General features: G+C 41.6%; 1 protein-coding gene across 2 annotated transcripts in view; it reads left to right on the top strand.

The window, feature by feature from the left end:
- The window catches only part of RFX4 (regulatory factor X4), a 165805-nt gene that overhangs the window by 40972 nt on the left and 111228 nt on the right, over positions 1-13605 (top strand). For both annotated transcript variants that reach the window (XM_066356036.1, XM_066356026.1), the window contains exon 3: positions 7810-7870. In XM_066356036.1, the coding sequence (XP_066212133.1) occupies positions 7810-7870 (61 nt within the window). The remainder of the gene's footprint in view (positions 1-7809; positions 7871-13605) is intronic.

Below are 13605 nucleotides of genomic sequence, written 5' to 3'. Positions count from 1 at the left end.
GCTAAATGAGAAATGGTATTTTTGTGTAATTTCCATTCTCATCAGCTTTTCCCGTTTCAGAAACATTTGCATTTTTTCTATCAACTGTGTGTCATTCGTTTTGCCTATTTTTAATCTTGGTTCTTGGTCTTTTCCCACTTGGTTTTTTGTGGTGTAGAGATGAGACCGTTGTCTGTGCTGTGATTGTAATTTTCCCAAGTAGGTCATTATCTTTGTCCTTGTGGTATGTTTTTCCCCAATGTAGAAGCCTTGAATTTTTTATGCAGTAAAATTTATCAGTATTTTCTTTTATGGTTTTGGATTTTGTATCAGAAAGGCTCTTCCCTGTTCCGAGGTTGTGAAGGAATTCACCCAGAGGAGGTGAGAGGAAGCAGGTGTGCAGACCCTCAGAGCAGTGTTGCCAACATCAGTTTTGTTTGGGATGTAGCCCTGTTCCCACGGGGAGAAGGGTTTACTGCCAGGGGCGGATGCCCACCGCCAAGGGCCTGGGTCCAGGCACCCTGGTCTTCAGCTGGTGCCCTCATAGGCTGGGAAGGAGGCAGATAAGGGGAAATGATGTGTTTGGCAGCCCATGTTCACAACAGGTGAGGTCTGTCCAGGTGCAGCCAGGCTAGTACAATGAAAGGAAATAGAATTAAAACTGAGACGTGAAACTCAACACTCGCATAAACTTGAACCTTTTCTGGGATTTGAAAAGAAGTAATTAATTTAGAAACTTTCCCCCGCAATATTAAACTCTGCCCACTGGTCCCAGGCAGGAAATGGTCTAGAATAGGATTCCAAATAGCAGCATAGAGGCAGAAAAGAAATGATTATGCTGATAGTATGTTCCTTAAAATCTTGAGTCCAATACTCCAGGATTGAAGAGAGATGAGACTTATCAATGTTTGGGTTCAGGCTGGTTTGGATGTCAACTAGCCGGAGTCCCTCTCCTGACTTCACCACTGAGGGCATGAGCTCAGACAAATCACTTCACTTCTGAGCCATAGTTTCTTCCTCTGTAAAAGAGCCTAATACTAATTATTATGACAAACATGGAGTAAGCACTAAGTGTATATCAAACACCCTATTGATATGCACTGAATTATTCATTGTCCCGAGAAGCTGAGAAAATTAAATGTAGTAACATGAAGAGTTTTGCATAGTGCCTACCACATGACTGGTCCTCAGTGAACATACTCAGTAGTATTGTTGTTTTCTATGCTTACTGAAGTCAGATGGGTAGGCTCAGCATTTAATTGTGATATTATCTTAGCTGTTCATTCATTCCATGGTTAGCCCCTACCATATGTGGGTAGGTGCTGGAGACAATGGTGAGCATGGTCTGTGCCCTGCAGAGCTTACAAATAGGCAAGGCAGATGCAAAATACTGTGGTCAGTGAGCAACAACCACAGCCCGCGACAAGGACTTTGTTAGGGACTAGCCAAGTGCTGTGGGAGCACAGGGGAGGAGCAAATAGCCCTGTCCCAGAAACTGGGCTTGCCAGACGCAGCCCCGTGTAGGACAGGGATCTAGGCACACTGTCTCTCTAGGGGAGGACAACTATTACAGTTATAGGGAACGCTTAGATATCATGTACCTTATGCCAGAGGGGTTCAGTTCATCCTCACTCTATGCGCCTGGTACTATTATTACTCCCAATTTACACATTAGGAAACTGAGGCCCCAGAGGTTGTTCAGGGTCACATAACTAGCAAGTGATGGAACCAGGATTTGAGCCTGGAGATTTGGAGGTGGATCCAGAGAGGGGAACAGTTGCCCATCACTGGGAATTGGACTGAAATTTCCTGGGGTTCGTTAGGAACCATAACTGCAAAGTGGGAGCAGAACAGAATGGCAAGGGGAAGACCAGGCACCAGGCAGCATCATGGTAGGGGGTTCCTCAGCAGACTGCTGCTCTCGGCTTTCGTAGGACAAGCAGGGTGGTCCTTGAGGGAGGGGGCCGTCCAATGTGTAGTATGGATGGCTCCACGAATCTGCCTTAGGGATGAATCTTGTTTGGTTTCAGGCATTTCTGCCTGTTAAAATGGAAAGGAATTTGCAGGACCAATTCCCAAAGTCTCTATCAACCGTGGCTATTCCCATCCACCTAAAAGGCATTCTCCTATCCTCGTTGCCCAGGTGACTCCTGCTCCTTCAGATCCTGAGGCCCGGCTCCCTGTCCACATTTGTGCCGCCATAGCACCCTGGACCTGCCCTTCACAGCTCTAGCCCAGAATTTTCATTTTTCTCACTGATCATTTAAGCTCAAGAGAGCAGAGACCATGGCTGTTTTTCCTCATCTGTAGCCCCTGGCAGAGGGCTGGAATTTAGTAGACACTTGATAAATATTTGATGAATGAGTGAATGAGTAACCAGCACTTCAGGTGAATTAGGATGGAGAGCCATCAGATAGGAGGGCCAGGCCTGGATGTGACACATACACCCTGTGAGGGAAAGAAGCTGGTCATCCAGACCTGGGCACGAAGTCACTGGTGGTCTAGAACAGGGCCTGCAGAGGTGGAGGCTGCCTGCTGGATGACTGAGCCGGAGCGCATGTTGGCCTGGAGTAGCTCAGTTGTTGTCTAAATACGGCCAGTAGTCGCCATATGCTGAGGTCCCAGCTCCCCTCACTAGCTGCATGGCTTCACCCAGTTACTCAGGCTTCTCAAAGCTCTGTTTCCTTATTTATAAAATGGGGATATAAATGTCTTCAGAGCTCTATTGGGAGGAATAGAATGAGACTGTATATGAAGAATGATCCCCAGTGCCTGGCTTACCCACTTGGCCAATAAATGCTGTTATTATTATTATTGTAATTTTTTAAATGTATCTAGTTTTTAACATATATTATTGTATTTAATCATCAAGCCACCCTTGTGATATAATTCTTTTATATAAGGATCCTCAGGCTGGGATGAGTCAGGCTCCCACGTGGAGTTAGGAGCAAGCTGGGGTTCAAACCCAAGTCTGCCTACTCTCAAGCCACTCACTTCCCCTTCACTGGCATCAGAAATTGCTCAGAGCAAAGTTTAGCTGGGGAAAAAATCTGACACATCACCTGAGTTGCAGACTGTGGCGGAACCCCAGAACGAGAACCGTTTCTGGATACAGCCAAATGGAGCACTTGCGTGGCCCTGGGGCCCAGGCTCCCTGCCGCGTGTCCTCACGCTGCCTCCTCCCTGGAGAACTCGCCTCGCCCTTGGCGTCCTCCCAGAGTCTGACCTGTCCTGGTAGAGGGGACTGAGATGGGTAACAAGCCAGGCTGTGCTGTGTGGCCCTTGCTTGTTTCAAGTTAGGGGTCCGTGTGTGTGCTCGGGTGTGAGAGAGAACATTGAAAAAAGAGGGTAAATAGCTAATGATAGTTTTCTCAGTTGAAAGGGGCGTGGATAGCCAGAGATTTCTAGTTTCTCTATATTTTCCAAATTTTAAAAAATGAACATGCATTTCTTTGGCGAACAGAAAAAAAGTTATTTTAAAGACTTTGATCATCTCTTCAGGACCGGCTCAAGTGCTGCCTCCTCTTTGAGCTGTGATGTCCCCTGGTGTGTGCTTGCCTTGCAGGGTCCCCATCCTTGCGCCTGTCTTTGCTCCTGTGAATCTTCCTGAGCAGAGAGGTGGCCTCCCTCGCCTGTTTGCCCCAGGAGACCCCAGTGAGTGGAATTGCCCCAAAGCCTCCCGGCCCGTGGGCAGCCCAGGGCAGCCATTGCAGAGGTTGCTGCGCTCTTAGCTTCTTGTCTTAAGTTCATTTCAATTAATCTTTCCAACCACCTTTCAAGGTAGGCATTTTTATTATCCTTAGTTTAGAGACAAGAAACCGTCTTGAATCTCAAACCAGACTATTGGATTGTCAAGCAGCCCCCTCCAGCTCCTTTGCGCCGCTTACCACACCCAACAAGGACACATGCAATGGCCACCTTGCTTCTGAGAAGGTGGCATGATCTTTTAGGTCCCCATATCTTTGTCCATCTCTTGCTTTCTCCACTCAACCCCCTGACTGGGCCCCACCTTCCTTGCCCTCTGGTTCCCATCTCCGGTCTGCTCCAGGACTCAGCTTACTGTTGCTTCTTCCAGGAAGCCCTCTCTCACAGGCCCTGCCGTTTCATGCAGCATGGGCTGGTGAGCTGCTCTTTGCGCATCCGTGTCTGCATTTGTCACTTGTTGTTGAACTTGGTCTCTGTCTCTACTGTCGGTCTTTCTCTTTCCCCAACCAGACTCAAGGACAAGGGTTTAATATCTTTAATCCCAATGTCTAGCTGGCACAAATGAGGTATTCAATGAATGTTCAATTAATTAATATGATCTTTACAATAGTCCTATAAAATTACCATGTTACACATGAAGAAAAATGAAGCCAAGAGTTGAGTGGTTTGCCCAGTCATGCATGGGTCTTTGAAATCTAGTCCAGGTTGGCTGAAATGCTGAAATTTAAAGAAGCAGGAAAAACAAACAAACAAACACCCTACCCCACCCCGTCAGTTCTAGGGGGAACAGAAATGTTAACCATGTTCCAGCATAAACTAGGCAGAGGTATATTATTTAGATTGTTTATATACTTTTTTCTGGTTTTTTTTTTTTCTTTAATTTTTAATGTTTTTCAATAGAGACTTTTCTTTCTTTTCAACTATTTGCATTGTGTAATTTCTGGGAGTTGGTTTATGGGGATAGTGACTGAACATTTTAGACTGCTCTCAATATTATTGCCAAATTGCCAGTAATATTGTCAATAACATTATATCAGTTAACTACCTTCAGAGAAATATGAGACAGTCAATTTTACCATTTACACACCAGCATTGGGGATTATCATTATTTAAAATTTTTGTTACTTTCATAGATGAAAAGTTATGCCTCATTTCTTTTTATCTCTTTGTGAACAACAGAGATTGAGTATTGGGGTTTTTCCCCCCTCTTTATCTACATTCTTGTGAGACTCGTGTTCATGCTCCTTATTGTACTACTTTTTAAAAAATTGTTTAAGACATCTGTAGAAGAACGACTTAACTATTTAATTAAGTGCCATTTGGAAGGCACTGACAGAAGGGAAAACAAAGATGACTATGATACCACCCCTATCTTCTTGAATAGGAGCTTATTAAGTAAGATACTCAAGTCAGCAAATGGATGGGCACAAAAATGATGATCTTAGTAGCTAAACTGCTCTGAGAAATAAGTAATGGGATGTAGAAGAACGGAATTAGGATCAGCGATTCCTGACTTGGACTGTAGTATCAGGGAAGGCTTCAGAGAGGTTGTGTCATTTATTCTCAGCTGGAAAGGATGAGAAACATTCAGAAGCAATTCCAGTTTGACACAGCAGCATAAACAGGTATCAAGCCCATGGCTGTATTGGAACATTTTGTCTCTGAGAACATTTAGTGTGTTTGTATCAGTTAGGATGGTTTAGGTGGCAGGGAAGAAAATACACAATTAAAGTTGTTTTAAACTCAAGAAAAATATCTTAGTTCACAAAACAAAGAAGTATCTCTTTGTAGGGTTGGTTAATCAAAGGCATAACAGGACATTCGGGACCCACAGTTTCCCCCCATTTTCCTTTCAGCCTGCCTCAGCATTGACTTTGTCCTCAGGAGGCTCTTTTCACAGTTGAAGGTTTGTTGCCTCATTCTACTTAAACGTGTTCAAACACAGGCCAAGCCAGGATCCCAGAATCTCACCTTCCTTCTTCCCTGCCTTCCATACTCCTTCCTTCCCTCACTCCCTTCCTTTAGTCCTTGCTTTCTCCCTCCCTCTCTTTCTTCCTTCCTTTGTAAAACAACAGACATTTGTTTTTTTCAGCTTTGGAGCCAGAAGTTAAAAATCATGGCCCTTGTTCCTTTTTATCATATTAGGGAAAAATATCTTTCCCAGAAGCCCCCAGGGAACTTCTCCTTAAGTCTGATAGGCCAACACTGTGTCATGTGCCCCACTTAATCCATCAGTGGCTAGATGGCATAAAATTACCATGATAGATTTAATTAACATTCACCTCTCTAGGATTTGCAAGGAATCTTCCCGCCTGAACACATGGTCCCCTCTAAATCAGGGCTGTGTTAATGTGGGAGAGGTGAGTACATTCAGCTAGACAGTATCTGCCACAGTGTTTAAGAGCAGATGTTTTATTATGAAATATACTAATAGTGATAAACTGTCATCAAGAAAATATTTTCTGAACTCAACTTTATTAAGCTAATTTACTTTTTAAATTTTTCAATAGTTTATTTCATTTTCTTTTATAGTGTCTTTACATTTTTGTTTTACTAAAATTATTTTCATAGGTAAAGATTCTTTTTTCTTTTTCCGAAGTTAGAAGCAGGGAGGCAGTCAGACAGACTCTCGCATGCACCTGACCAGGATCCACCCAGCATGCCTACCGTGGGCAATGCTCTGCCCATTTGGGACATTGCTTCATTGCAGCTGGAGCCATTCTAGCACCTGAGGTGGAGGCCATGGAGCTGTCCTCAGCGCCTGGGCCAACTTTGCTGCACTGGAGCCTTGGCTGTAGGAGGGGAAGAGAGAGATAGAGAGAAAGGAGAGGGGGAAGGGTGGAAAAGCAGATGGGCATTCTCCTGTGTGCCCTGGCCGGGAATCGAACCCGGGACTTCCACATGCCAGGCTGACGCTCTACTGCTGAGCCAACTGGCCAGGGTCTAAAGATTCTTTTCCATGTAACTTAAATGAATCCATGTAACAGATTCATTTCATCACCCATTTTACAAGTTTTTATTAAATTTTGTTGATTATATTTGTAGGTTTGGACATTGTTACGTTTTTTTGTTTGTTTGTCTGTCTGTTTTGAGACTGTTAGGTGTACCAGTCTTGTTGGGCCATATTTTGTGGGTCAAAATCTTTTATTTTATATTGACTATTTCTGTCAAAACCATCATTAGGAATTGGATGAGACTCTATGTATTTCTCAGCTAATCCATGATAAAGTTGTCAGCAGGTCTATTTCCTTAATTGCAAAGATTGATCTGTTGTTCAGATTGCTGGATTGTGGAGGTCAGCAAACTATAACCCCACTGGTCTAATCTGGCCTAATGCCTGTTTTCGTGGGGCTGTATGTTAAGAGTGTTTTTTGCAGATAAATATTTATAATCTATTTGATGTGATTGTGAATTTTGAACTCCAATTAAGAAAAAATGTTACCTGCTTCTACAAAAACAATTTTTTATTCTTATTTAATAAACCTCTGTTACAAAAATTGTATTCAACTACTATTGTATTGAATTTTATAAATAAAAGTTTTGTGGAATTTGTTTTCTCTCATTATAAAAATATTACAAAATAGTCTTGATCTTTGCTTCTTGGCCTCGAAACCCTAAAATATTTACTTCTGGACATTTACAGAAAAACTTTGCCCACCCCTGCTCTATTGTTTTCACTGACTTGATTCTTCTGAATACTCACACCCTCTCTACCTTTCCCTAACTTTTTGTTCCAATGGAGTTATAAGGAGAAAATGGTGTGAAGTCAGTGTGTTCTTTGGGTGAAAATTGTCGAGTCAAATGCCCAGCAGCAGTTGGGAAAATAACAAGTTGGATGAGTGCATCCCCATTGTTCAGCAATGAAGAGAGGAGAGGAGGAGAGAGAGCTCTTCAAACTGTAACTTTTATGTCAAATAAAAATACAAATTGGTGTAAGAGTTTTCTGTAAAAATCAATTTCCCCCTTTTCTTCTTATTTAAGTATATTAAGTCTAAAGTGTTGGGAAAGACAAAATATCATTGCTGTAAGAGCATCGATGTTTGAGGCAAATGGCAGTGTTTTGAGAGCTGGAAGATCTTTTACTTTTTCCTACTGAAGTTAGCTCCTTTTTCTTTCCTTTAACAGATGAGGAAAAAGAAAATAATAGAGCATCCAAGCCCCACTCCACTCCTGCTACTCTGCAATGGTAAGTCCTGTTCTTAGCGAGTTCTCTCCTGATGGATGCTCATAGACCTTGACAGTGCATCACTGGGCTATTCCGACATTGTCATGATGACTTGACAGCCAGTAGCCCACCTGCAATCAATTTAATTTGCAGGTATATATAAAATATTCAACCTGCATCTAACCCGGAGAATTGAATTTTTATATTTATTTTATTTTGAGGGGAGATTATTTCCCATCATCAAAAACACTGGCAAGGCCTGACCAGGCCATGGCGCAGTGGACAGAGCGTTGGACTGGAATGCTGAGGACCCAGGTTTGAAACCCCGAGGTCGCCAGCTTGAGCATGGGCGACCCCAAGGTCACTGGCTCAAGCAAGGGGTTACTCGGTCTACTGTAGCCCCACGGTCAAGGCACATATGAGAAAGCAATCAATGAACAACTAAGGTGCCCCAATAAAAAATTAATGATTGATGCTTCTCATCTCTTTCCATTCCTGTCTCTCTGTTCCTTTCTATCACTCTCTATGACTCTCTCTCTCTCTGTCTCTGTAAAAAAAACAAAAAAACAAAAACAAAAACACTGGCAAGAACCAAATTCCACATGGATGCTGTTAACTGATTTTAGTGAAATTCATTACTTCAGTTAATAATGTTGCAGCAGACCAAAGAAACAGTCTGTTTACCCCTATCAATGAGCCTTAATGAATTAACAATTACTTCCAGCTACACTACAATTATTTTCACATTGATTAGACCTGCTAGAGTGGCTTTCTCTTTAATGTTTGGAATTTTTGGACTTCATATAACATTTAGTGATGTTGTTTAAGTGGTTGCACTCATGTTGTTTAAGTGGTTAGAAATTTTGCATCTGTGAATGCCAGAGCTGTCTATGCCCAAGTTTCACCCCTCAGAGGATCTTATTGATTAAGGGCTATCCCTCCCCTAACAGTGCAGCCCAGCGAACCTGAAGGAATTTAGGAATGAAGGGGAAGGAAAGACAAGAGGGGAGGGGAAAGGAACTAACATCTCGTTTGTGCCAGCTTCCATGCTAGCTAGGTACGTTGTACGTGTGCCTCATTTCATTCTTACCATTCTGTGAAGCTGATGTTGCTATGCCCATTTTACAGATGAGAAAAGTAAAGCTTAGACAGTGAAATCATTTACCTGCATGTACACACAGCCAGGAAGCGGCTGAGGCAGGAACCTGGCTGGGTCTCTTTAACTGCAAAGCCTGTGCTTGGGAAGAAAGGCAAAGAGGTATCAGGAAGGCTAGAGAAGAGAGAACAGAATTGAAAGCAGATGGGCTTTAACAGGCAAATTGTATTAGATTCTCCAGTCTAATCCAGCCACAGGTGAGAGGGAAACAGCACTGGGAGAAAGCATTCAGTAACGTAACTCAATCTTCTTTAACAAGAGTCTCAGCCACCAGCTTGTTTTGCTACAAGGATGGCCACGGTTGTTTTCAAGAGCTCTGTTTCCAGCCGTTTGGCTGGTTTTCATCTATTTGTCCCTATATTCTTTTTCTCAATGCATTTGCTGCTCTTTTGCTTTGCATAAAATTATACTCAGCTTCCCTGGTCTAATCTCCCCTGCACCCTTCCCCCTCCCCAAATTATGGCAGCACAAATTTCTGTAATGCCAGGACATCATGTTAACATCAGTGTGAAGGACATTGGGAGTGAGAGTTTCTAGAAATGCAAGGAATTGACAGACACTCTTAATAATTGGAACATGTTATACACTTTAGAACAAAAGATTTGGAAGGGACTGTAAGAAAATCACCTTGTTTGTGTCTTTTTTCCTGTGATTCTCTGACGCCTGCCTGGCCACAGAGAGTCTGTAGACAGTGCAGTCTCTTAAGTCAGACTGCTGGGAATTCACTCCCAGCTCAGCAACCTCCCAGCTGTGGAACCTTGGGTAAGTTTCTTAACCTCTCACTGTCTCAATCTACTCCCCTATGGAATGGGGATAGCAGTAGTATCTATGTCGTAAGGCAGTCATGAAGAAGAAGTGAGTTAGTACAATAAAGTGCTTGAGCAGTGTGGCATAGAGCATGTCTCAGTAAATCTTAGTGGCCATCAATCACCCAGCCCACCCCTTCCTTCTGAGGCCCAAAGGGACGTCCTGGAGCAGAGCTTCTCTCCTTCCTGACATGTGCACAGTAAGTTCTCTTTCTGCTGTACCTAGTTCTGTACAAAATATCTGTTCTTCTAAATGAAGGGACTCACAGATCATTCCGGAAGAAATTTCATCCTCCAATTCTTAAAGTTAGGCAGTGGATTTTTTAAATATGTTGGCTCTCGAGGGAAAATTAGATTTGAAAATATAAATTTTTTCTGACCTCTGGTGGCACAATGGATAAAGCATCGGCCTGGAATGCTAAGGTTGCTGGTTCAAAACCCTGGGCTTGCCTGGTCAAGGCACATATGAGAAGCAATTACTGATGCTTCCTGTTTCTCCCCCCTTTTTCTCTCTCTAAAGACAATATAAAAGACCTTAAAATAAATCCTTTGAAAATATATACATATTTTCGGGAGTGACATCAGAGAAATGGTGCCATGAGGAGCGCTACCGATACCTCTCCCCAAAATTTCAACAAGTTCTTCAACCAGTGACATAAAAATCTATCCTTGGAGCATCTGGAAGTCCCACACACTGAACACGAAGTGCTATCAACAAAACCACCCTCAGTTGCCATTAAGGAAAAGGAAATAGAATATCATAGATACAAAAGACAGAGATGTAGCACAGATAGATGACAGAAAATCTATGGAAAAAAATTAATATATTGGAAACCTTGGAGCTAAATGACAGAGAATTTAAAATAGAAATCCTAAAAATACTCAGAGATACACAAGAAAACACAGAAAGGCAATTTAGGGAGCTCAAAAAACAACTCAATGAACACAAAGAATATATTACCAAGGAAATTGAAACTATAAAAACAAATCAAACAGAGATGAAAAACTCAATTCATGAACTGAAAAACGAGGTAGTGTAAGTGGTGGTGGCGCAGTGGATCAAGCTTCGACCTGGAATGCTGAAGTCGCCGGTTCAAATCCCTGGGCTTGCCCGGTCAAGGCACATATGGGAGTTGATGCTTCCTGCTCCTCCCCCCCTTCTCTCTCTCTCTCTCTCTCTCTCTCTCTCTCTCTCTCTCTGTCTCCTTTAAAATGAATAAATAAATAAAAATAATTAAAAAAAAAAAAAAAAACAAAAAAACGAGGTAACAAGCTTAGCTAATAGAACAGGCCAGATAGAAGGTAGGATTAGTGACATAGAAGACAAGTAACTTGAGGCACAAGAGAGAGAAGAGGAGAGAGACTCAAAAATTTAAAAAAATGAGAAAGCCCTACAGGAATTGTCTGACTCCATCAAAAAGACTAGTATAAGAATAATAGGTATATTAGAAGGAGAAGAGAGAGAAAATGGAATGGAGAACATATTCAAACAAATAATAGATGAGAACTTCCCAAGCCTGTGGAAAGAACTAAAGCCTCAAATTCAAGAAGCAAACACAACACCGAGTTTTCTTAACCCCAACAAACCTACTCCAAGGTACATCATAATGAAATTGGCACAAACCAATGACAAAGAAAAAATTCTCAAGGCAGCCAGGGAAAAGAAGAATACAACATATAAAGGAAGGCCTATTAGATTATCATCAGATTTCTCCACAGAAACTCTACAAGCTAGAAGAGAGTGGACCCTAATATTTAAAGTTCTGAAAGAGAGGAACTTTCAGCCAAGACTATTATACCCATCAAAGCTATCCTTCAAATATGAAGGAGAAATAAAAACATTCACAGATACAGAAAAGAGGAAAGAATTTATCATCAGAAAACCCCCACTCCAGGAAATACTAAAGGGGGTTTTCCAACCAGATACAAAGAACAAAACAAAACCACAAGTAAAAGCTCCACCAAGAACACAATAAAATCAAATTTAAACTGTGACAATAGAAAAAAAAAGAGGGAGAGGACGGAGATAAACAATGGCAAAGGACGATGGAGTACGGAAGCACTCATAAGATAGTGTACTACAATGAACATGGTAGGTACCCTTTTCATTACTTAATGGTAACCACCCCTGAAAAAACCAACACAGAAGCACATGACTTAAAAAAGGTAGCAACAGAGGAAAGAAGTATGGAATACAACCAAACAAAAACTAATGATAGAAAACAAAAGAGAAGAATCAAACAAGATGCAAAACTAACAGAAAGCAATTTATAAAATGGCAATAGGAAACCCACAAGTGTCAATAATTACACTAAATGTAAATGGATTAAACTCACCAATAAAAAGACAGTAAGTAGCAGAATGGATTAGAAAAGAAAATCCAACTGTATGCTGCCTACAAGAAACACATCTAAGCAACAAGGATAAAAACAAATTCAAAGTGAAAGGCTGGAAAACAATATTCCAGGCAAATAACATCCAAAAAAAGCAGGTGTAGCAATACTCATATCTAATAATGCTGACTATAAGACAGCAAAAGTAATCAGAGATAATAATGGTCATTTCATAATGATTAAGGGGACACTGAATCAAGAAGACATAACAATTCTTTTTTTTTTTTTTGTATTTTTCTGAAGTTGGAAACAGGGAGGCAGTCAGTCAGACTCCCGCATGCAACCGACAGGGGGCAATGCTCTGCCCATCTGGGGCATTGCTCTGCCGCAACCAGAGCCATTCTAGCCCTGAGGCAGAGGCCACAGAGCCATCCTCAGCGCCCGGGCCAACTTTGCTCCAGTGGAGCCTTGGCTGCGGGAGGGGAAGAGAGAGACAGAGAGGAAGGAGAGGGGGAGGGGTGGAGAAGCAGATGGGTGCTTCTCCTGTGTGCCCTGACTGGAAATCGAACCCGGGACTCCCGCACGCCAGGCCGATGCTCTACCACTGAACCAACCAACCAGGGCCAAGAAGACATAACAATTCTTAACATATATAAATATATGCAACAAACCAAGGAGCACCAAAATATATAAGACAGCTACTTATTGACCTAAAAACAAAACTTGACAAAAATACAATCATACTTGGAGACCTCAATACACCGCTGATAGCTCTAGATCATTCATCCAAACAGAAAATCAATAAAGATATATTGGCCTTAAATTAAACACTAGAGCAATTGGATATGATAGACAGCTACAGGACATTTCATCCCAAAGCAACAGAGTATACATTTTTCTCTAGTGTACATGGAACATTCTCAAGAATTGACCATATATGTTGGGCCACAAAAATAACATCAGCAAATTCAGAAAAATTGAAATTGTACCAAGCATATTCTCTGATCATAAAGCCTTGAAACTAGAATTCAACTGCAAAAAAGAGGGGAAAATACACACAAAAATGTGGACACTAAACAACATACTTTTAAAAAATGAATGTGTTAAAGAAGAAATAAGTGCAGAGATCAAAAGATATATACAGACAAATGAAAATGACAATACGACATATCAGAATCTCTGGGATGCAGCAAAAGCAGTGATAAGAGGGAAATTCATATCACTTCAGGCCTATATGAACAAACAAGAGAGAACCCAAGTAAACCACTTAACTTCACATCTTAAGGAACTAGAAAAAGAAGAACAAAGACAACCCAAAACCAGCCAAAGAAAGGAAATAATAAAAATCAGAGCAGAAATAAATGAAATAGAGAACAGAAAAAGTATAAAAAAATTAATAAAACAAGAAGCTGATTCTTTGAAAAGATCAACAAAATTGAGAAACCCTTGGCAAGACTCACC

Source organism: Saccopteryx leptura, chromosome 1 (genome assembly GCF_036850995.1).
Source record: "Saccopteryx leptura isolate mSacLep1 chromosome 1, mSacLep1_pri_phased_curated, whole genome shotgun sequence".
Lineage (NCBI taxonomy): Eukaryota > Metazoa > Chordata > Mammalia > Chiroptera > Emballonuridae > Saccopteryx > Saccopteryx leptura.
This window is presented reverse-complemented; position numbering and strand designations above follow the sequence as displayed.